The following is a 25,158-nucleotide window of genomic DNA, read 5'->3' on the forward strand; positions in this document are numbered from 1 at the left end:
GAAGAAGTCATGCTGATGCTGTCTACTCCCTGAAATGATGTGATGAGAAGGGCACTTCACCTTTGTGGTTTTCCCCAAAATCCCTAAGCTTAGTCCTGTGAGACAAACCCAAATTGAGCAACAGTCTACAAAATACCTAAGCAGTAATAAAAAATGTCAAGGTCCCGAAAAACCAAGAAAGATTTAGAGACTGCCAGAGACCACTGGAGATGAAAGATATCTAAATGTAAATACAGCGTATGTGTGAGGTGGGGGGGGGGTTGGTTCTATACCACAGGTTTTCCATGTTAAGATTTAAAAACTGTTAAATCTTTAAAAGATGTATATATTCCAGATTTCAGCAACTGCTTGTTAATGACCCTAAATGTATTTTCCCCCTACTCTTCACTTTAGCACTGTTCCCTGTATTTGTCTGGCTCATGTCTCTTTGAGAGGTGTTGAGCGAAGCCTGTTTCTTTAGTGAAATATTCTCATCTCACTAAAGTGCACACCATTAGATGAGGTTAACACACGACAGGACCCAGCACATGTGTGCCATGCCTCCTCCTATTTCTTCCACATCACTCTCTAGTTTCTGATACTTACCATTAACTGCCCCTCACCTCTGGCCTCTCCCTTCCTCATCTACAGGACTGCCATCTTCTGACAAGATCTGCAGACCACCCCAAGCTTCCCAGGGCTGACCCTCCAACCCAGGCTCTTTTGTGCATCCTATGAGGGACTGTATTTAAGGACAGCTGGTAGTTGGTGAAGATCATTGGAATGATCTTCAAACTACTCAGAATCAGGTCATATTGAAAAATTGCACACATTATTATATCATAATTAAATATATTCTCAAACCTTTAGGAAATGTAAAAAGAGTCACATAATAATAAACACAAACCATAATGTGAATAATAACATACGGGCTGCTATAAAGGTCTGTGGTCAGCATCCCTCTGAGGTAGGCATTATTATCTTCATTTTATGGTAGAGGAAATTGGGACTTGAAGAGGTTAAGTAATTTCCCACAATCACACAAGTAGGTAGTGGCAGGCTAGCATCCCATTTCTGTTCTATGGGACTGCAAAGCCTGATGCTCACACTCATTCCACTATACCTTCTCCCTTGAGTTCAAAAACTTACAGGAGTTCTAGACTTTTCAAACTCATGATATTAATCAAGAACAATTTTAAGTATTAAGAGTTTCCTCTGCTTCATTCTGTTTCCAAAGGAAAATATACGTCGCATGAACTCATGATCATCTCAACATGAACTCCTGAGTGAAGCCTCTCCTCAGCGTGACTCAGGAACATTTCCTCAGGCATTATCCGTCGCACAGGCCTTGCCATCCAGCTCGCTTCTTCAGCTCTGACACCCAGTCGGGGTTGTCATCTTCCTCCTCAAAGTCCCTGTGAAAAAACAATTTGGACCATAAACCTCTACATTAGGGGCACAGTATCTGTTGATGAGTTCAAAGCAGAATACCACCACAACAATACTTAAGCTTTTGAAAATTGAGTTCCATAAGGCAACTGAAGGGAAAAAATGGCCAGTTCTTCCAAAAGATCACTTCTTTGACTGTTTCTAAAACTTTTAAAAATATAAAACCTAATATATTAAAAAATAACAAGTCGAAGCTGAAAGGCTATAGGTGTAGGGCTCAATCAGGAATTTTATAATCATATTGTAAGGCATTACCCATCCCAGACAAAAGATCAGGATATAAATATCCATTTATGATGAAAAGTAATATAAGAGGTCCCTACTAAACCTGAAATTATCATGGTCTAATTTAAATCACATACACACACACACACACACAGACACATACACACCCCCACACCCCACCCCAGCTAAAGCTTTCTACACTTATCACAACGTACGTGTCCTCCTCATCTAGCTCAGGCTCAAGTCGCTGTGGATCCAAAACGACAGAATCGTGACCTCCATCAACACTGTCCGATGCTTCTGTTTCTTCAGACAGGGGGCCTTTCAAGAACCCTTCTGAACCTTCAGGAGATATTAACAGAAAATATACCAATTTAAACAGTATTTACTTATTTCATGCAGTTTGACTAAAATCCTCCATAAGCTTGCTGGCTGAGGACAATGCCATGTCCCATAACTCTTTTGTAGTGTCTCCCCACATTACCCAACATGACTGTGGGCATAAAACAGGCCCCTGAAGCAGAAGCACCAGGATGTGGATTAAATTTATAAACAGTACTTTCTTTATTCTTTTTTTTTTTGAGTCAGGGTCTCACTCTGTCACCCAGGCTGGAGTGCAGTGGCATGATCATAGCTCAATGCAGCCTCGAACTCCCAGGCTCAAGAGCTCCTCCTACCTCAGTCTCCCAAGTTGCTGGGACTAGAGGCGTCCAGAACCATGCCTGGCTAATTTTTTTAGTAGCGGCGAGATCTCGCTATGTTGTCCAGGCTTGTCTTGAACTCCTGAGCTCAAGCAATCCTCCTGCTTCAGCCTCCCAGAGTGCTGGGATTACAGGCGTGAGCCACCACACCTAGCCTACAAACAGGATTTTCTTTAAGAGAAAAAAAAAAAAACTCGGAAAATTACCATAAAACCCTCCCAATATAAGAATGTATATTAAGGCATTAAAAGTTACCTTTGGAAGTTGGGTTATAGTAATTTCTTTTTTCCTTTCAACTTTCTTCTCCCAAGTTTTCACAATGGGGAGGAAGAAAAGTAGGGAACTGAAGGAAGACCACATGCATGCTTAAAAAAATTTTCCAGGTGTAATTACTTTTAGATTTTTCACAAACAGCATGAAAACCTAACCTAAAAACATGGGCCGAATCTTCTAAAAGGCATTTCAAAATAGAACAATGACATATTTTTTAAACAGGGACTTCCCTAAAATGACAAAGACTTCATCACTGGACCAGACACAAAATCCAGGACCTAAAATTGCAAAATTGAAATTCATAACTATTAACCTTCCTTAACATTTTCCTCCCATGCGTTAGCCTCTCCTTAGGGCTTCCATGATCTTTTGTGCACAGCTCTATCTGAATGCATGTATCACAGGGCACTATAATTCTTTATCAGTGTGCTGACCTCCCACGTAAAGAACTCCTTCATCCTTAGGGCAGGAATTGTGTTTTACTCCTTTTTTAATCTTAACCTATGTTAGGCATTCGATAAATATTGACCAGATAAACAAATACAACTAAATCGTTGCAATAAATATGGTCAGACTTGCCATACCATTACGTGCTCCACTTGGTATAATTTATCTTAGATCTTAACCTAGCAAGGTGGCTTAGTAATTAAATTATCATAATTATAATATACATACACATATACATATCTAATACAGACCACTGTCCTAGATTCCTAAGGAGAGCATTATAAAAAAATTATTTTATACAATGTTAGTAAAAATACCTGTAAAAAAATTTAAAAATCAAATCATAATTGTTCATCCTTTTTGAGCTCTATTCAATGTAACAGAGTTCAGGTATACAGCAAAAGAAATCTTGAGTTGTTGCTAAAGCAATGGCATATTTGCATGATAAAAATGGGCTCCTCTTCAAAGAAAGTAGTAGCAGGATTATGAAAATAAGGAAACAAATGAGCAAACAGAAGTAATGTAGCTCCATGAAAAATTTTAATTGTAGCTTAAGACTGGCTAGAAAAGATTAAAAAACACCTAAAAATACAGTGCTATGAATTATTTTATAACTTTGAAATCAAAGCGTTTCTGGGAGGAGGGAAATCCTTTGAATTGAGTTTTAGAAGATGAGAACATTTCTGTGGATGGATACTGGTGATGGCTGTACAACGTGACGTACTTAGTGCCACTGAACTGTACACTTTAAAATGGTTCAAATGTAAATTTTATGTTATATATATTTGCCAAAATTTTCAAAAAGTCAAAGGGTTTCCAAGGTCACATACAGACATGAATTACCTGGTCTATATATTGTGTATGTTTGAAAGGCCAAGCTGAGATCAGCATTCTTAAGGATGTTCAACAAAGTGTCAGGGGTCTCTTTGAGCCACTGCTTACGAGCAGTATTTTTGCTGTACTTTATTACAGAACCACCTAGTTGCAAAAAGACAAAAATTAGTGCCGAATAAAAAAAGATTTTTCAGCATGTACTTTCCGGATCATATTTTCAAGCAAAGTTAATTATATTTGACTGTTAACTAAAATCTGCTTCATTCACCTGTATGAGCAATGCTCTGATGTGTGACGCCAAATACCCTTCACTGACATTAAAAGCCTCTAGTGCACTGAGTAACTATTAGAAAAAGTTCTCTAATAAAATAATAGTATTCAATCTGACTACTAACCTCTATCGTCCTCTGCCGTTAAACTGGAGGTGAGCATGGATGCATTTTCCAAAGCTGTAAGAGCTGTATTGGGTACATTTTTCTCCCACTGTCGTCTGTGAAGATTTGGTGAACTGGCTTTCCTCAGATGGACTGACTTATTACCTGATTTTAAAGTGTGAAAAAGGAATGCCAAGCCTGTTATTTTATGTATCCATCTCTGTCCACACATAGACTCTAACAACAAATATGGAAGTGTTTCTTTTCTCTTTCAAACTCAGATCTATGTTTGAAGGATCAATGTTCTTTCAAATCTCAGTAGCATAGGAAATTTTCTTAAAAATCCAAAATGAAAAGTTAAAATGAATCATTACAGTGATTGAGTTAAAAAAATAATATGTATATAGTTACATATTATACATTGTACAAGAATGAAGCCCTGGGAGGACTTATATACACACAGTATGCTATGCTTTTTATGGTGAATAGCACAATAAATACTACTCTTTCTAATAGCTCTTACTGATAAGTGCTATTCTCTCTTTTGTTGTAGGTAAATAAAATATTCCTAAAACATTAACTAAGTTACTAGATAAGCAAACAAATATCAGCTTGTACTCTTGTTTATGATACCTGAGACCTAGTAACATAAAAATTGGTATTCCCTCTGTGTTCCCCAACTCCTCACCTAAGAAATGATTAGAATTTGAATAACTTACCTTTTTCTTCTCTGTTTACTCTTCTCAATGCTCTTTCAACTAAATTTTCATTAATGCTTTCCAAATCAGTATGGCTACCCTTTCTATCTTGTTCTTCCTCTTGCTTTAAAAGAGATTAACAACACAGATTAAATAATGCTTGAATTGCTACAAAAAGGTAAACAAATATGCAAAGTCAGTCATTTTAATTTCAAATAAAAACTAATGGATTAAAATACATGAATAATCATAGAACCCCAAGGACATGTATATTAATAGCCATATATATCTATATGTATTTAATAACATATATGTACATTAACCATAAACCTACATACATGTATATATTAATAGACATACACATTAATAGCCATTAATATCAATTATTATAAATATGAAGAGGATATATTAAAATGACACCTATTTGATAGGTCTTTACTAAGGAAAAGAGTAATGAAAAATTTCAATATGGTTTGCTGTACTGGGCTTTACAAACTATAATATCAAAATGAGATATTTTATAAAGTTGCCATATAGAATCAAAATGTTCCCACTTAATTCAGTATCTTTCCAAATTATCGAAGCCCTTGATTTATTTCATGAAATATAGTAATACACTATCTAGTTTACTAAATCTGCATATATTTTGAGAAGAAGTACATACTGAGTGCCTCAACAGTCCCAGGCAAACAAGTTCTCAATTATTTATTGAATGAATAAATAAAGAGTAGGCTTGGGTGGCATGGTGGGTTTCCTTATTTCTAAGCAGTGGTTCTGAAACTTCTCTTCCCACACATGTAGGGAACATAAAAATCTGTCACTTAACAGTGGTGGCTCACTTACAGCAGAGATTTCAAAGCCTCCTACACTCAAGAATGACATCAGAATCTTGGAGGAGTAGTGGTGAGGGGCAGCTGTGAAAAGCCCCCCAGGGGATTCCAGGCTTTCCTTCCCATTGAGGATCACTGCTTTCTATGTCTGCAGCAGCCTCCCACATTCCTCTGGGCGCTATTCAACTCTGCCTTCATTGCCATCATCCTTTGCTGGCCTGCACACAAGTTTTCCTACCTCAAGTCCTCCATTCCCTGACTTTTTGGCCTTTTCTCCATTTTGTTTACATGTTTACATGTCGCACCCTTTTCATTTTGTGAACACATATTGCTGTGTTCACTACAGGTGGTATCAAACTATAGCGTGTGGGCACAGATCATCTGCAAAGGGCACAAGGAAACATTTTAGGGGATGGAAATTCTTTTCTTTTTGAGACAGAGTCTTGCTGTGTTGCCCAGGCTGGAGTGCAGAGGTGTGATCATAGCTCACTGCAGCCTCAACTTCCCAGGCGATCCTCCCGCCTCAGCTTCCCAGTAGCTGGGACTACAGGCATGTGCCACCATGCCCACCTAAAATTTTTAATTTTTTGTAGAGATGGGGTCTCACTGTGTTGCCCAGGATGGACTCAAACTCCTGGCCTCAATCAATGCTCCTGCCTCTGCCTCGAGTGTTGGTATTACAGGCGTAAGCCACTCTGCCCCACCTGGAAGTTCTATATGATGACTGTGGCAGGGGTTATATGGATGTTTAAATACCATCACCAAATTTATCAAATTGTGCATAAAAACGGGTAAATTTTGTAGCATGTAAATTATACCTCAAAAAGCTGGAAAAAAACAGACATTACAATGAAAAGAAAAAAATATAGAGGTCTGTATTCCATTTGTAGCAACATAATGGTGGGGTGTTGTTATTTATTTAGAACCTATGGTTCATTCAGAAAATTTACAAGTTTAATTACTAGTACATTCCATGAAGACAGCAATTTATTGTCATACAACATCTTTTCCTTTTTGAATTGAAAGGTTAGCCCAGGCGAAGTGGCTCACACCTATAAATCCCAGCACTTTAGGAGGCCAAGGTGGGAGGATCACTTAAGCCCGAGTTCAACACCAGCCTGGGTAACATAGTGAGACCTCATCTCTATAAAAAAGTTAAAAAATTATCCGGGCATGGTGGCAGGCACCTGTAGTTCTAGCTACTCAAGAGACTGAGGTGGGAAGATCCCTTGAGCCCAGGAGGTTGAGTCTGCAGTGAGTGGTGTTTACGCCACTGCACTCCAGCCTGGGCAACAGAGAGAGAGAGAGAGAGAAGGAGAGAAGGAAAGAAAGAAAGGTTAACTGAAATACTGAGGAAAAAATCAATAGTACACAATTTGCTAAGGGGGGTGTGACAACACTGAAACATGGATCGGCTGTTAATATCCACAGCTTTAGGGAAGCTTCAGTGTAAAAGAATGTCACAGTTGCCCAGGGCTAGAAGAACAGGACTCCGAATGCCAACCTGAAAATTGATTCTTGGGATAACAAGGAGGCACTACAAGGCATTGAACAGAAAAATGTTAAGATCTAAATAGTAATCTAAATGTTATTCAGCACAGCAATAAAAAGGAATGAAATTTTGACACACAGAAGAACTTAAAAACATTATGTAAGTGAAAGAGGCCAGACATAAAAGGATGAATATTGTATGATTCTACTTATATGAAATACTTAGAATAGGCAATTTCACACAAAGATTTGAGCAGCTACCAGGGGCTACCAGATTTGAGATTAGAGGCTGCCAGGGGCTGCAGTGGTGGAAGTGGGAGTTACTGTTTAACAGGTACAGAGTTTCTGTTTGGGATTACAAAAAGTTTTGGAAATAGACAGTAGTGATGGTTGCACAATATTATGAATGTAATTAACACCACTCAGTTGCACACTTAGAATTGGCTAAAATGGCATATTTTATGTTATGTATATTCTACCACCATAAAAAAACAGAAAGCAGGCCAGGCGTGGTGGCTCATGCCTGTAATCCTAGTACTTTGGGAGGCCAAGACAGGCAGATCACATGAGGTCAGGAGTTCAAGACCAGCCTGGCCAACATAGCAAAACCCCATCTCTACAAAAAGACAAAAAATTAGCTGGGCACGGTGGCTCATGCCTGTGGTCTCAGCTAACCAGGAGGCTGAGGCATGAGAATCGCTTGAACCCAGGAGGCAGAGGTTGCAGTGAGCCATGATCACGCCACTGCACTCCAGCCTGGGTGGCAGAGGGAGATGCTGTTTCAAAATAAACGAACCAAAAAGCAGCCAGGCCCAATGGCTCACACCTATAATCCCAGCACTTTAAGAGGCCGAGGCGGGAGGATCACTTGAACACAGGGGTTTGAGACCAGCCCAGGTAACATAGCAAAACCTCATCTCTTAAAAAAAAAAATGCCAAAAAAAAAAAAAAAAGTTAGCTAGGCATGGTGGCACATGCCTGTAGTCCCAGCTACTTGGGAGGCTGAGGTGGGAGGATCACTTGAGCCCAGGAATTCGAAGATGCAGTGAGCCATGTTCACATCATTGCACTCCAGCTTGGATGCCAAAGTAAGACCCTATCTCAAAAAAAAAAAAAAAAAAGTCAGGATAACACAAGATTTTCATGACTGAAAGCAAGACAAAATTCTTTCACATCTGTATTGAAACCACTATCATCAATAATCAAAAATGGAGGCCGGGCGTGGTGGCTCACGCCTGTAATCCCAGCACTTTGGGAGGCTGAGGCGGGTGGATCACGAGGTCAGGAGATCGAGACCATCCTGGCTAAAACAGTGAAACCCCATCTCTACTAAAAACACAAAAAATTAGCCCGGCATGGTAGCGGGTGCCTGCAGTCCCAGCTACTCAGGAGACTGAGGCAGAAGAATGGCATGAACCCAAGAGGCGGGTCTTGCAGTGAGCCAAGATGGTGCCACTGCCCTCCAGTCTGGGTGACAGAGCAAGACTCCATCTCAAATAATAATAAATGGAAAAATAAACAATAAATGGCGACTTAAAGTGGCTCAGCTGACAGTGCAGATGAACAGCTACCAGTTATTTCACATGTCAAAAGATGAAGGAAGAAGTACTTAACTAGAGGGACCAGGTCACAGTCTTCCAAATATCTTACAGCACTTAAGGGTAACCCGGTATCCAGGAGGTAGATATTTCATAACTGTATTTTTTTTTTTTTTGAGATGGAGTCTCGCTCTTGTCGCCCAGGCTGGAGTGCAATGGCGCAATCTCAGCTCACTGCAACCTCCGTCTCCAGGTTCACTTGATTCTCCTGCCTCAACCTCCCGAGTAGCTGGGATTACAGGCGAGTACCACCATGCCCAGCCACCGCGCCTGGCCTCATAAAAGTAATTTTAAAGCACTTACCACTGTGCTTGCTTCATTTCCCAAAGCTATCCTGATTCTGCTGGGATTTGCTTTTAAAAGAGAGAGAGAAGGTAGAAAGATAAAACACATAAAGGATCATCCTATTAAGTTCCTAATATGATCTTCATACAGCTGGAGAAGTGAGTGAGGTTATTAAAGTCAAAGAGCCAAAGCTCTCCGATATCCTGAATGGGAATAACAAGCTTTAATCACCTAATAATACATCTCAGTTGTTGAAAGAGGCTATTTCCACTGTTTCATTCCTAAAGTTAAAATCTAAAAGTTAAAAGACATCTCTATTCACTTATGCCAACCCATTTAAGCACTAAGAGGTAACATACTCTGCATACTTAAGGTTATTATCCCCTTTGGTGCATGCTAGCTAGTGGAGTCCGTGCTTTTCCTGTCAGCTATCACAGCTGGTGGAATAGGTATCCCTAAAAAGAAGTGAGCTGTTTATTAACTCAGAAGAGACCAGCAGGAGGAGTCAGGAGAGAACCCTGGCAATTGATCCCTTTGGTAGGAATGGCTATGCCTCATAGTGGTTCATGTCCCTTATTCATCCAACGTTTTAAAAAATTGCTATTGAACATGGATGATGATGCACTGAGAATACAAGAGTGAGCAAATCAGAAGCGGTCCCTGCCCTGTTCCATTTCATTATTCTGGTCTGTCTACAGATTAAACTGGAGATGCCATCAGACATATGGTCCCAGTCTGGTGGCATTTCTCTAACTACTTTATTCCTCTTTTTAGAAACTGTAACACTATACTTTTTCGGCCGGGTACAGTGGCTCATCCCTGTAATCCCAGCACTTTGGGAGGCCAAGGCAGGTGGATCACCTGAGGTCAGGAGTTTGAGAACAGCCTGCTCAACATGGTGAAACCCTGTCTCTACCAAAAAAAAAAAAAAAGAAAAGAAAAAATTAGCCAGGTATGGTGGCGCATGCCTGTAATCCCAGCCACTCTGGAGGCTGAGGCATGAGAATTGCTTGAACCTGGGAGGCAGAGGTTGCAGTGAGTTGAGACTGCACCACTGCACTCCAGCCTGGGAGACAGAGTGAGACTCTGTCTCAAAAATAAAATAAAATAAAGTTAATTTTTTAAAAACCCTACATTTTTCCAAACTACCTTGAAATTTTTCTTAGTCTCTTTTTTTCTTGCCCAGCATTTTAAAACTAATTTCCCATTACCTTGAGATGTGAACAAAAGCCACAGAATAACACCTATGCTAAAGCAAACTGGTGAAACAAAGGTAACTGGCTCTCTTTTTTTTTTTTTTTTGGAGACGGAGTCTCGCTCTGTCACCCAGGCTGGAGTGCAGTGGCGCAATCTCGGCTCACTGCAACCTCCGCCTTCCGGGTTCATGCCATTCTCCTGCCTCAGCCTCCTGAGTAGCTGGGACTACAGGCACCTGCCACCACGCTCAGCTAATTTTTTGTATTTTTAGTAGAGACGGGGTTTCACCATGTTAGCCAGGATGGTTTCGATCTCCTGACCTCATGATCTACCCGCCTCGGCCTCCCAAAGTGCTGAGATTACAGGCGTGAGCCACCACGCCCAGCTGCTATCTCTTAACTAATGGAGAAAAGGTTGAGTTATAAGACTGAAGGTTTTGCATCCTTCCAAAAACAACACTTAAAAGTTAAGTTTAAGAAAACAATACAGTTCTCAAAATGTTTCTTTTGTAGTATCTGCATATAACATTATGATAAAGAGCACCAGGCAATGGAGGTTTTGCAACATGTCCCAGCAGTGAATGATCTCCTACACTTCTTAATTCTTCTCCTGTATTCCATTCATAGCTATTATCTCTGTTGGATTTCTTCAGAAGGAAATCACTGATGAGAAATGAAAAGGAATAAAAATAGCTTTGAAAAAATTCAGAGATGACAACTTCCAAAGAGACAATAAATCAAATTTGGTATTTTCTCAGGATAGAAATTTCATATGAAATTTCATGTAGCTGTTATGTGGATGATTCACAACTTTGGAAAAGGCTCTGGTTTTTGTTTTTAATTAGGATATTTTACTGTTTAAGAGCAGTTTTAGGCCAGGCACAGTGGCTCAGGCCTGTAATCCCAGCACTTTGGGAGGCCGAGGTGGGTGGATCACCTGAGGTCAGGAGTTCGAGGCCAGCCTGACCAACATGGTGAAACCCCGTCTCTACTAAATTCAAAACATTAGCCAGGCATGGTGGCACTTGCCTGTAATCCTAGCTACTCGGGAGGCTGAGGCAAGAGAATCGCTTGAACCTAGGGGGCAGAGGTTGCAGTGAGCCAAGATTGTGCCATTGCACTCCAGCCTGGGCAACAAGAGTGAAGCTCCATTCCAAAAAAAAAAAAAAAACAAGCAGTTTTAAGTTCACAGCAAAACTGAGTGGTGAATACGGAGAGTCCCATATACCACCTGTCCCCACACACATACCACCTCCCCAATACTAACATGCCGCACCATTACAGTCGATAAACCTACTCTGACACATCACTACCACCCATCACCCAGAGTCCACAGTTTACATTAGAAAAGCTTCTCTTTTTAAAAAGTCTGTTTACACGATGGTTCTTCAGAAATTTAGGATACATTTTCCTACAAGATTAGTGCTATATTTTCATGGGTAGATTCTTAGGTCAGCCCACAGAAGAAGCCTTCTACCTGACCTACACAACAAGCCAGAGAAAATATGTAACTAATAATGACAGCATAATCTTTCCATCACTAAAATATCCAAAACTAGGCTTTTTTAAATCCCAATTTTTTCAGGGATCAAAAAGTAGAATATTCAGTACAGAATTACATCTAAAGTAACAAAAAGAAAATGTTCATTTGAGGAGTATCTCTGATAATCATTTCTAATAACTTAAAAATTATAATTTCTTTTCTGTTATAGTATATTTTTAAAAGAGCACTTAACAAAAAATACTCTGTCCAAAATTCTTACTTTTTTTTCTTGGTGTATTATGCTTCGAATTTTTTATTTCTTCTAATACCTCCTCACCATATTCCATGATGATCTGAAATTTAAAGTTGAGAATTTAGAGATGTGAAAACATACTTTTCTATAGATACTGCCGTGATGTCATTTCATCATCAGCATTCTTTAGCACAATAATATTTCAAGTTGAAAAACAAAAGTACCATTTAAAAAAGTACATACAGGCCGGGCATGGTAGCTCACGCCTGTAATCCCAGCACTTTGGAAAGCCGAGACGGGCAGATTGCCTGAGGTCAGGAGTTTGAGACCAGCCTGGCCAACATGGTGAAACCCCGTCTCTACTAAAAATACAAAAAAATTAGCTGGACGTGGTGGCGTGTGCCTGTAATCCCAGCCACTTGGGAGGCTGAGGCAGGGGAATTGCTTGAACCAGGGAGGTGGAGGTTGCAGTGAGCCAAGATCGTGCCACCGCACTCCAGCCTAGGCAACAGAGCAAGACTCCGTCTCAAGAAAAAAAAGTACATATAATTTAGATAGACAAATGCAGACATTTATATATGTCTACAAAAGGTCTGGAAGGATATACAAACTGTGATTATACTTGGGGAATAGCATTATGGGGGGGAAAGAGAAAGGAAAGGAAGTTTTAACTTTTTATTTTTTAATATACTTCTGTATCATTTGGATTTTGATGAGCACATGTAATGTATAATGTTAAAAGATAACAAACCATTTTACCATACACTTGAAAACTGTTCACAACCAATCCAACACAGATCATACCTCGGGGGGTAAGCACTTCTGGACAAGCCGAGCTACGATGCCTCGAGAGAGAAGCGTTGTAGCCGAGGGGCGATGTGAAGGATTCCTTTTAAACATCTGCTTGACTAGGAACTGAAGTTCACAGGAGTAATGAGACGGCAGTGGACTGATGCACCCTTGACATACTTTGAGGATAAGATTTTTCCAACTATTTGCCTGAAACTGAAAAGGAAAATTGAACTTTACAAGCAGATACAGGGGAAGAAATGGAAATAAGAAACTACCAGTTATGTAAATTATTCTAATTTTATAAACATATCTGCTATCTGGTCATTTTTCTTTCTAGAGGTGTCCTTAAGATACCACTATATAATCTTAAGGTGGCTTAGGAGAAAGTTAAACATGAATGGTAAAAAGCTTCCCCATCTAGAAAAAGTATTTCCATCAATGCCTGCTGTGACTACCTTATTAGTCCTAATGTTTTTGCAGATATACATTATTAATATATATTGAAAATCAAAGTAATATATACACATGGCCTTTCAAAACATCAAATGATACTGAAGGTTTATAATAAGTGTAATATCCCTTTGCTCCAACCCTCCCCAGAAACTGCCAGGCCTGCTCCATAGCAACATGCACTTCAGGCTTCTCCAGTTTTCTACAGGTGGTTTTTTGGCTTGAGTGTGATGGTGCAATCACAGCTCACTGCATCCTTGATCTCCTGGGCTCAAGCGATCCTTCCACCTCAGCCTCCCAAATAGCTGGGACTATAGGCACGTGCCACTGCGCCTGGCTAATTTTTTAATTTTTGTTCTTTTTTTAGATGCAGGGTCTCGCTATGTTGCCCAGGCTGGTCTTGAACTCCTGGGCTCAAACGATCCTCCCAGTTTGGCTTCCCAAAGTGCTGAGATTACACGCATGAGGCACTGCACCTGGCCAGACTTTTCCAATTTTAAACTTCTACCGCAAAATCCTTTTTAACCATTCCTGTCATTAAAGCAGCTATTAAAATTTGATGAGTAACACCGTGGGATATACAATGACAGACTGGAGTAACAAAGTTTTCAATGTATAATAAATATATCGGAACTAACATTAGATGTCAGCCTTGGTAATGCTTATGAAATAATGTGTTAGCATTCTACCTTCAAAGTGTATTGCCATAATACCTACATGAGGGGTTGATAGGTACAGCAAATCACCATGGCACATGTTTACCTATGTAACAAAGCTGCATACTCTGAACATGTACCCCAGAACTTAAAATAAAAATTAAAAAAGATATTTTATTAAATAATTGCTAGTTATGTTTGAAAATGTTTTCTGCTATCTGTATGTTTTTATTTATGGTATCTTTTACTATGCAAAATTTAAAATTTAGTATAGTCAAATTTATTCATCATTTTTCCTTAATAATTTCTGCTTGTTGAACCTTGCTTAAGAAATGATTCTACACCTCAAGGCTATGATAGATGCTAATTACAGTGTGGGGTACATGGAAGGTTTTGTACTATCTTTGTAATTTTTCTGTAAATCTAAAACTGTTTTAAAATTTAAAAGAAGTTTATTTTTTAAAAAGTGTATTGTCCTATGAATAAAAAATGCAAGTGAATATATGAAAAAGAAAAATCAATACATAACAAAGGACAAATTGTGATAATGACAAATATTACTGAATCTGCTTTGCCTCTGGCTTTTTAACCATTACACCAACTATCTGCATTTCCTAAAGGTTTGAGAACAACTTTTGTCTTCGAGCAGACAAGGGATGACAGATCTCATGCCAAATATTCAGGGCACTATAGTCCTTAATACTCATTCTTGCTAGAAAAAAGAAGAATGTGTACATGTAAATTATGAAAAAGATACAATCAGGAAGTAAAGAATTATAAGATGTTGGAATTTTAAAAATAATTTTATTTGTAGACTATGGTGGTTCTCAACTTGGGCTGTACATTGTAATCACCTGTTTTAAAAACATTAATCCCCAGGACATTTTCAGAGATTTTAATTCAATCACTGTGCTGTGGGCCTAGGCATCAGTATTTTAAAGGTTCCCCAAGTTGTTCTAACTGTGTAGCTATCATTATAAACCACTTATATTCAAGGAAGATAACCTCTCATTAATACCAGGTGTCTTCAGTTTGAGTTACTTTCATCTGGTAGTGGTGAAGATTGTTTCTCAACCATTCACCCTCTCCTGAGCTCTATGTGCCCTCAAGTACATCTGTAAAAAAGCTAACTTTCAACCTGTGCCCAAAGAACAGAATTTATTTCTATGCAAAGCTAAGAACTACTAGGAATTAGCCCTGCAGTTGTTGTTCTATGTAATAAACAATGGCTGAACAAGCGGGACAAGTTATTTAACCTTTTTTTGGTTCATATTTTTAAAAATATCTTGAAAAAACATATAATAGGGCAAAGTCTATGTTTTCATGATATTTCAGTTAGAGAGGAAACTCATATGATAAGTGAAATCCAACTACAAAAAGCTGAGGAAAAAAATGATGTGGCCACTCTTGCAAAGTTTGGTGCTTCCTCAAAAAGCTAAATACAATTACCATATGACCCAGCAGTTCCACTGCTAAATGTATACCTCAAAATTTGCAATCAAGGACTCTAACAGATACTTGTACACCATTTGTTCATAACAGCATTATTTACAATAGCCAAAAGACAGAAACGACCCAAGTGTCCCTCAACAGATGAATGGATAAACATGTCTATACACACAACGGAATACTATGCAGCCATAAAAAGGAATGGAATCCTGATAGATGCTACAACATGGATGAACTTTGAAAACACTGTGCTAGTGAAATAAACCAGACACAAAAGGGCAAATGTTCTAAAATTCCAGTTGTATGAAATATCTAGAATATGCAAATTCATGAGGCAGAAATTAGATTGGGGGGCTGCGGAAAGGGAAGAAATGGCGAGTAACTGTTTAATGGATACAGAGTTTCTGGTTGGGGTGATGACAAAAGTTTTACAAAGAGATAGTAGTGGCCGGGTGTAGTGGCTCATGCCTGTAATCCCAGCACTTTGGGAGGCCGAGGTAAGTGGATCACCTGAGGTCAGGAGTTCGAGACCAGCCTGCTCATCATGTGAGAAAATACAAAAAAATGCAAAAATGTCTCTAGTAAAAATACAAAAAAAATTTAGCTGGGCATGGTGGTATGCACCTGTAGTCCCAGCTACTTGGGAGGCTGAGGCAGGAGAATCACTTGAACCCAGGAGGCGGAGGTTGCAGTGAGCTGAGATCGCACCACTGCATTCCAGACTGGGCAACAGAGCAAGATTCCATCTCAAAAACGAAACAAAACAAAACAAAACAAAAAACCCCCAAAGAGATAATAGTGGTGGTTGCACAATATTGTGAATGTAATTAATGACAATGAATTATATACTTAAAAATGGATAAAATGGCAAATTTTATATTTATTTTATCAAAATAAAAAATTAAGAATAGCAAAAAGAAAGAAAAGAGGAAAAGAGAAGGAAAAAGAGAGAGAGAAAGGTTATATATTGCACAGCCAAACTAAATAATGGAAAATTCCTATTAGTATATGCTACAAAACTAACTCAGGGCAGATGACTGCACTGGAAACATATACAAACTTTTATAATGACTTCATCCTAGGGAAGCAAACTGCCAACTAGAATCTGTCACATTATTAGGACTCAGCTAGATATGACAAGCTGCCTTTTCCATTTTGCACGCCATACTTACTGGATGCTTAAGGGTACAGAGTTCATACAGGATGCAACCCAAGGACCAGATGTCACTGAAAGCATAAAGCAATGTAATCACAAGTGGGTTACGTATTTTCTAGTACAAAAAATAATTTCTTACCTTTAATAAGAATAGATATCACAAGTAATTCCTAGGTATTAAAACATATAATTTTGGTCTAACACCTAGATACTTCCTAAGACTAATGTTCACAATAAAACTCTCTGCTCTTCAATCCCCACCCCTTCAAATCGGGGCGGTTGAGATATCACTTCAGTAGCATTTGGGAATTCAGTAGCAAGAGGGAATATTTGCGGACTCAGATGATCACAGCTGGAAGAAGGACTCTGGAACGCATCCAGTGTAGCTTCTACTCCGACCACCCTGGACACAGCACCCAGCCTTTGATTACATCTCCTGCTGGGCAGCTCTCTACTTCCCACACGGTCTGCTGGATGGCTCTAAGGGATAGGGTTCTTCCTTTTCTTTGAGATGGAGTCTCGCTCTGTTGCCCAGGCTGTAGCGCAGTGGCACGATCTCGGCTCACTGCAAGCTCCGCCTCCCGGGTTCACACCATTCTCCTGCCTCAGCCTCTCGAGTATCTGGGACTACAGGCACCCGCCACCACGCCCAGCTAATTTTTTTTTTGTATTTGCTTTAGTAGAGACAGGGTTTCACCGTGTTAGCCAGGATGGTCTCAATCTCCTGACCTCGTGATCCACCCGCCTCGGCCTCCCAAAGTGCTGGGATTACAGGCGTGAGCCACCGCACCTGGCCCACCTTTTCTTTTTTTTTAAGGGATGGGGTCTCACTGTGCTGCCCAGGCTGGAGTGCAGTGGCTATTCACAGGCATGATGTCACCGTACTGCTGCCTTGAACTCCTGGTTCAAGCAATCCTCCTGCCTCAGCCTCCCAGGTAGTTGGGACTATAAGCACGCACCACCAGGCCCAGCTCCTCCGGACTTTTCTAAATGATATTCTTTTTTATTTTAATTAATGGTTTTTACCAACTATTTCCCCGTTTAGTTTTTTTAAATTTCAAATCTACAGAAAAGTTGCAATGTCCACATGCCCTTATCTAGGTCCCCCAATCATTCTCATTGGCCATGTTTGCGTGCTAATCTCCCTCCTCTATATCTATCTGAATCTCTTGAAAAAAGGTTGCCCGCCGGGCGTGGTGGTTCACACCTGTAATCCCAGCACTTTGGGAGGCCGAGGCGGGCGGATCACAAGGTCAGGAGTTCAAGACCAGCCTGGCCAATATGGTGAAACCCCATCTCTACTAAAAAATACAAAAATTAGCTGGGTGTGGCGGCGGGCGCCTGCAGTCCCAGCTGCTCAGGAAGCTGAGGCAGGAGAATCACTTGAACCCATGAGGCGGAGATTGCAGTGAGCCAAGATTGTGCCACTGCACTCAAGCCTGAGCAACAGAGTGAGACTCCGTCTCAAAAAAAAAAAAAAAAAGGTTGCAGATATTGAACACTTCATCCCTACATACATCAGCATGTATCTCCTAAGAACAAAGACCTACACTTTCCCTCATAAACACAATACTGTTATCACATCCAAGGAATTTAATCTCAATTAAGTAACATTATTTAATATTTACTGCATACCCAAATTTCCCCAATTGTCTCAATAAGTCCCTGTAGAGCTGTTTTGTCCCCATTCAGTCAATTCTACTCTTAAAAAAACCTATTTAGTATAGATTATCATACCCTTTTCAGAAAGCAAATCAGCAAAAAGTAACAACAGCCTTTAGGTGTTTCTCCTTCTAGGAATCCATGCCAAGAATGTCATATAAAACAAGGACAAATTTATACAAAAGGTATGTTAATTACAGCACTGTTTATGAGACTGAAATCTAGAAATATAAGGCCAACAACAGAGGAATTACTAAGTAAATTTTGGAAGCGCCATATAGTAAAATATATGTAGCCATTAGAAAATTTATGAAGACTTTAAGTATGTGGGGAAATGACTATAATATAAAACGACAAAAGCAAATTATATATAAAATATATCAACCAGTTTTAGGGGGAAAAGTAGATGAAGAAAAAAACATCAAAATGTTATTGGCAGTTAGGAAAAGCGGGTGATTTCCATGTCCTTTCTTGCAGGTCTATTTCCAATCTTCCCTGCACATCCATCCCCACAATGGGCACATATAACTTATATTCAGAAAAAATACTGCATTTTAAATCATTAAGATCTTCATATTAATCTCCGGCAATCAACTTACCTATCACAAGTGCTTATAATCTAGCCCTGTAAATACCAACTCAATGACACAATCTATTCATTCTCAAATGTTGCTGTACGTTAGAATCACCCAGTGATCTTGAAAAATTACTGATGCCTGCTTCTCACCCTTTGCCATTTTGATTTAATTAGTGTAGACGCAGCCTGGGATTTGGGATTTTTACAAGTGGGAGCAGCAGTTTGGGAACCACTGATATAACTCATACCGTCCCTAGAAATGACTAGCCTTTCTTTCAGCATTTGCTCCTCTCAGCTATAATTAATAGCAATTGGAAAACTATTACTTTTCTCTAGCAGCCTAGCAATATAGATTAGCAATATGGATTCCAGACTGCTTTCAGATATATTTTTTAGAAACCAATACGATCCATGCATCTGTTTTGAAGTGACGTCAGACTCTAGCATCATTTGCAGGCTAAAATGCCTGTCACCAAATGGGCACCCTGGCATCAAATATGCAGCACTCACCTTTTATTGTTATAAGGCAGGTTTTCCCAAATTTCTGGAGGCACATAATAAGGTGTTCCCACATAGGTACAAGCAAATGCCATCGGACTAAAACCATAAAAAGGCAACAAATGATTACAGAACATTCCTGAAAATGGATGTTTTGATTACTGTCACTACCGTAGAACAGACATACATACTTGGAGAGAACACGGGCAGATCCAAAGTCTCCCAATTTCACTTTTCCATTCTGAGTGAGGAAGATATTCTGCATTTAAAAAGAAGAGCTCAGATTATGTCTTCTGTCATTAAACATGAGGCAGATAAGCTGTCTTCCAAAGCCTGCTGATGATGGAGATTAAGGCTAGAAATGCTGACAGCTGAGTCTCAGAGTGGAACACAAAACACCAAGATCCCCTCTTGACCGCCAGACATTCTCCTGCATGGAAACTCAGGATGAGTGCTTCAAAATCTAACAAGCAAGTTTTAGGTTGTATCAGCAGACCCAATCGATCTGGTGAGAACCTGTGTCAGGGTGATGCCACATGGCAGGCCCAGGTGTCAACCGTTTTCCATCTGAGAACACATGGACTTAGTAAGTGGTCACTAAAAGAGAGCTAGGACACAGTAACATATACAGTCACATGCTGCATAACCACATTTCAGTCAACAGCGGATGGCATATATGACAATGGTCCCAGAAGACTATAATACCATATTTTTACTGTACTTTTTCTATGTTTAAATACACAAATACTTACCATTGTATTCCAATTGCCTAAGAAATTCAGTACAGTAACACACTGTACAGGTTTGTAGCCTAGAAGCAATAGGCTACACTATATAGCCTAGGTGTGTAATAGGCTATACCATCTAGTTTTGTGTAAGCACACTCTACGATGCTCACACAACAAAATCACCTTATGATGCATTTCTGAGTACTTATCCCCCTGTCGTTAAGCGATGCATGACTGTACTACTACAGAGATTTCAATAACTTTTTCTCAGGTATTACCTTATTTGGTTAGTATAAATATTAAGTCAAAGGGTACAAAGTTTCAGTTATGACAAGTAAGTTCCAGTGATCTGTTGTACAACATGGTAACTATAGTTAATAATAATGCATAGAATACTTAATAATGCATAGAATACTTAAAAAGTGCTGAGAGTAGATCTTAAATGTCCTCACCACAAAGAAATAATAAGTACGTGAGGTGACAGATATGTTAATTACCTTGATTTAATCATTTTACAATGTGTGTGTATATATATAAAACATGTTGTACGTCATAAATATACATAATTTTTGTCAATTATATTTTAAGAAAGGTGGGGGAATTTAAATTTGAAAAGTAAATAACAAATATTAGGCTGACAAATATTTCTAAACTAAACAAAACTGTCCCAAAATGCATGGGATAATACAGTAAAATGACTGAATTAAGTACTTTTTTTTTTTTTAAATCCAAAAATGTACTCCACTCACCTTGGACTTGATATCTCTGTGTAGTACACGTTTCTTGTGAATGTGATTTACTCCAAGGCACATTTGGGTAAACCAATTAAGAATCTGTAAGAAAAAGGTATGCAAAATCTTCAAGAATGCAGTAACCGGCTCATGTTAACCTACAATTCCAAAGAATCATCTCTAGGCCTTAGTCAACCAGGATTTTACATAATATGAGTACAGAACTCCTATAAATTACATCGTCCAACTAAGATTCAGTGTTACTTGGAGAAATTGAGAAAAGCTCTGACTCCCATATTCCATCATCTTATGCATGATCCAAATAGCAATTTATTTTAGTAAAACTTCCACTTATATTATTCTTATATTCAACCAAATAAAAGTATTCCTTAAATGCTTATATAAAGGGAGTTCACCAATAAGAAATACACTACAGCTTTTCTAGTGTAATCATTATGTTGGATTTTCATTTACTTTTGTAGAATAGCCATACGGTATCATCAAAAGATTCCATTATATTATAAATAATCCTTTGAGGTCAATAGTTCCTGCTTATAAGTCCAAGGTCAACAGTACCCAGAATTTCTAGGTGTCTTGGGGGCCTACAATTAAATGTCAAACTAATTTTTTTTTTCCTTCTTGCTACGGAGATTCTTCCAGTTGAAGCCAAGGTTGACTTCCTTCTACGGAACCCATATTTTTAACAATATAGTTTCTAAATGAATAATATTTATTTACATTTATTTACATACTTTCATAACATGCTATAACCTAAATCAAACTAAGCCTCATTGGAGCAATTTAAATATTTCCCATAGCCAATTCATTAAAAAATATTTAGTATGCAATTTTCCACTAAAAAGGCAGCAAGTCTTAGACTGAAGGGACCACTTCAAGCTTTAGGAGGAAAAAGATTGAGAATAGGTACTCCCAAGAAACAGAAACGGCAAGCTTCATTCTTCTGATGTTTTAGTAATACAAAATAAAATAGACCTCTCTTCTAAAATTTCAGTACGATACAAACCAAGATTTCAAAGATCTAGTACAAAATTTGGGGATACAATCTTGAAATTATTCTAAACATGAAAGTTTTATTTCATAATAATTTATAACCTATAGATTTTACTTCCTAAAACCATTTCAGGCAGCCATATCCTGAGGACACTAAGTGGTAACACCAATACAGAAATCAATCATTTCTATCTACCTTCTCGGGTAATTACAGACATCAATGCTTTTGTTTTAACTTATACAAAGTTTATGAGAAAAGTGGCTTCTAAACCTTGAGAGAAACTATGTAAGTCAATCTCTTACCATGTCTTCAGGAAATAACTTTCCTTTTTGCTGTTTAATCTTTTGCATTAGATCACCTCCATCACAGTATTCCATCACAATATACAAGTGTCCTTCAGCTAAAACAGATATAAGTTCTTTAGAAAAGCTGTAGTGGCTATAAATCAAATTCAGAAATGCACATATCTGGGGGAATTTGTATTTACCTTCAAATGATTCTTTGAAGGCAACAATATTAGGGTGTTTCATTTTGGCTAAAAGAACAGCCTCCTTCCTAGAATTCTGTGTATTAGAGAAAGACTAGAAAAACATTTTAAATAAGCATAAATTTAATACTGCATTTTAAAATACATAACTTTACAATAACATAGTTTATATGACACTTTACTGCTAGATGAAGTTTTATAACACACTTTGGCTCAACTTAAGTTTGTCAAATGACAAGAGAAAATGCATGGTGATTTTTCAACTCTGGCTATATTTTCATGCTTGAGCTGACCCCTTCATTGTATTTTTATTTTCTTTTTTCATTCCTTACACATACAGAATGTAAATAGTTTTAATATCAGCCTAAGTATCACCTGACTTAGCCAGTATACCATCAAAAATAGTGTATCTTTTGCTTGATGACTTGTGATATAGAAAAAAAGAAAAAGAAATGTTTTATCCTAAAAGAAAAAAAAAGGGGTGAGGGATTTCATGTTTTGACTGTCTGCATCACTTAGAGGAGTCCACTGGTCCAGATAAAAAAAGAGTATGCTGGTGTATTACTGCATCAAGGATGAACAAAGATGGCAAGCAAAGTAAGTTTCCAAAACCATTTATCCCTAACTTACTCTATGAGGATGAAATTCTGAATGATTTATCTTACAATCAAGAAATTACCATTGTTAGTTGGGTGTGGTGGCTACCCTCCCCAGTGGCTGGGACTATAGATGTAGTATAGTCCCAGCCACTGGGGAGGGTGAGGTGGGAAGATCGCTTGAGCCCAGGAGTTTGAGCTGCAGTGAGCTACGATCGTGCCACTACACTCCAGCCTGGGCAATAGAGCAAGACCCCATCTATAAATTTTAAAAGAGAAAGAAAAGAAATTGCCATTGATTGTGTAGTAACACAAGGGTTCTCAGACCAGCAACATCAGCACCAAATGGGAACTTGTTAAAAATGCGAATTCACAAGCCCACCTAGACCTACTCAATCAGAAGCCTGGGGGTGGAGCATAGCAATTCATGTTTTAACAAGCCCTCCAGATGATTATGATGCTCACTCAAGTTTGAAAATCACTAAACGAAGTCAAGAATACAGTGGGGAAAAAAATACCTAGCACTCTGAGAACTTTATTAGAATGTATTTTTTAAAAATTGATCCAAAATATTATGACATAGTCTTCATGTAATGAATTCTTTCATAGGACAACTATGACACACAGTAATGGTCTACAAGGAAATAAAACCTATAAACTGATCCACAGAGTAGGTTTACTGGTACCAAAGGTTAGCATTCATTCTTCACTGTATTTTTATGATCCTTTTTCATTAATATTTCACTTGAGTTGCTTTGGCAAAGATTTACTGCACCATTAGGTATACAAAAGTGGAAGTTATTACCAATTATTTGCCGAAATAAAATTAGCAGTAATCATCACCAAAACTTTTACTGTTTTTCTCCCATTGTTAATTACAATATCCTAAGAACCACATATAACGTATCGAGCCCTTGTAAAGCTAATGAATAAACCAATTACATCTTTTGCATGAAGGAGAAATTCCATGTTAAAACTCAAAACCTTATTATTTATTTATTTATTTTTTTGAGACAGAGTCTTATTTTGTCACCAAGGCTGGAGTGCAGCGGCACAATCTCAGCTTACTGCAACCTCTGCCTCCCAGGTTAGGGTGATTCTCCTGCCTCTGCCTCCTGAATAGCTGGGACTACAGGTGCATGCCACCACACTTGTCTAATTTTTTTTTATTATTTTTACTAGAAACGGGTTTTCCCCATGTTGGCCAGGCTGGCCTCAGACTCCTGACCTCAGGCTGGTCTCAAATTCCTGACCTCAGGTGATCTACCCGCCTCCGCCTCCCAAAGTGCTGGGATTACAGGTGTGAGCCACCATGCCCGGCCAAAAACTTATTATTTTATATAAATCGCATGTATACTTTCAAAGTGAGCTAATTTCTTTAGTAGTGACCTTGGGAAGCCTTATTTCTTTCATGGCAAACATCTGATTACTGCTTTCATGCTGAACCAAAAGAGCTCTGCCGAAGGAGCCCTCCCCAATCATTCTCAGGACCATGTAGTCATCCATGCTGGGGCATCCACACAGCTGGGCTCCACTCACGTAGTCACCATGGGCTCTCCCAAACTGCATTCAAAAGCAGAAACATTTGAGAATTAAATGTACCTTCAAAAAGCAAAAATTAATTCAAAGTAGCTCTCATAACCATGATAAGAGAAAAGCAACTTTTTCCTTTTGAACAGGATCAGTGTATGCTACCCCAAAATATGCCACTTTCATGTAAGAATTGTTTTGAGCTGAAACCAATTTGCTCTTTGCCCTCCCTTTTTCGTATAAATGCAGGGCATAAATTTTCCTATGTACAGGTAATAAATATCCATTTGTAAATGTGTCTTCCTTTTCAGTACCAGGAAGAGGAGAGCAACTCTTACCAATGGGGAAGGCACCAACTTGAGTCCACATAACAAACCTTACTGTATAATCCTTATCTTCTGTTAGCTTCCGCCATATATTTACCTTCCTACAATTTACCCAGGAAGCATGCCCCTACTTTTGTCTAGTTACTTCTCCTCAATTTACCACTCTTTGTTAAAATGGCATATGAGCCCCCTGGTCTAACCACTTCTTTACATTTATGCATAAATCTTTCTTCCTGTTAATCTATGTTTCACCAGTTTATTTTGCAGGGCCCAGCTACTGAACCTAAGAGGGTAGACAAAAAATGTTTTTCCTCCCCTATACTACATTACTACATTCAACAGGTAGACACTGAGCACCAACTCTGAGTCAGATGTTATAATCTGAAAAATCT

General features: G+C 38.7%; 1 protein-coding gene across 9 annotated transcripts in view; it reads right to left on the reverse strand.

Annotated features, from left to right (window-relative positions):
- Positions 1-814: 814 nt before the first annotated feature.
- Positions 815-25,158, reverse strand: part of NEK3 (NIMA related kinase 3) — a 62,995-nt gene continuing 38,651 nt past the window's right edge. For 5 of the 9 annotated variants that reach the window (XM_063714918.1, XM_063714917.1, XM_063714920.1 and 2 more), the window contains 15 exons: positions 24,300-24,473; positions 22,315-22,408; positions 22,130-22,227; positions 20,834-20,917; positions 19,548-19,615; positions 19,369-19,455; positions 16,636-16,690; positions 12,921-13,121; positions 12,144-12,216; positions 9,203-9,252; positions 5,002-5,104; positions 4,304-4,447; positions 3,918-4,052; positions 1,869-1,995; positions 815-1,394 (listed from right to left, as the gene is read on the reverse strand). In XM_063714918.1, coding sequence (XP_063570988.1) covers positions 1,310-1,394; positions 1,869-1,995; positions 3,918-4,052; positions 4,304-4,447; positions 5,002-5,104; positions 9,203-9,252; positions 12,144-12,216; positions 12,921-13,121; positions 16,636-16,690; positions 19,369-19,455; positions 19,548-19,615; positions 20,834-20,917; positions 22,130-22,227; positions 22,315-22,408; positions 24,300-24,416 — 1,521 coding nt within the window. In that variant the 5' untranslated portion in view covers positions 24,417-24,473 and the 3' untranslated portion in view covers positions 815-1,309. Of the gene's footprint in view, positions 1,395-1,868; positions 1,996-3,917; positions 4,053-4,303; positions 4,448-5,001; positions 5,105-9,202; positions 9,253-12,143; positions 12,217-12,920; positions 13,122-16,635; positions 16,691-19,368; positions 19,456-19,547; positions 19,616-20,833; positions 20,918-22,129; positions 22,228-22,314; positions 22,409-24,299; positions 24,480-25,158 lie in introns of those variants that run through there. The other 4 variants (XM_024230830.3, XM_063714921.1, XM_063714922.1 and 1 more) reach the window with 4 other exon arrangements.

This window comes from Pongo abelii, chromosome 14 (genome assembly GCF_028885655.2).
Source record: "Pongo abelii isolate AG06213 chromosome 14, NHGRI_mPonAbe1-v2.0_pri, whole genome shotgun sequence".
Taxonomy (NCBI): Eukaryota; Metazoa; Chordata; class Mammalia; order Primates; family Hominidae; genus Pongo; species Pongo abelii.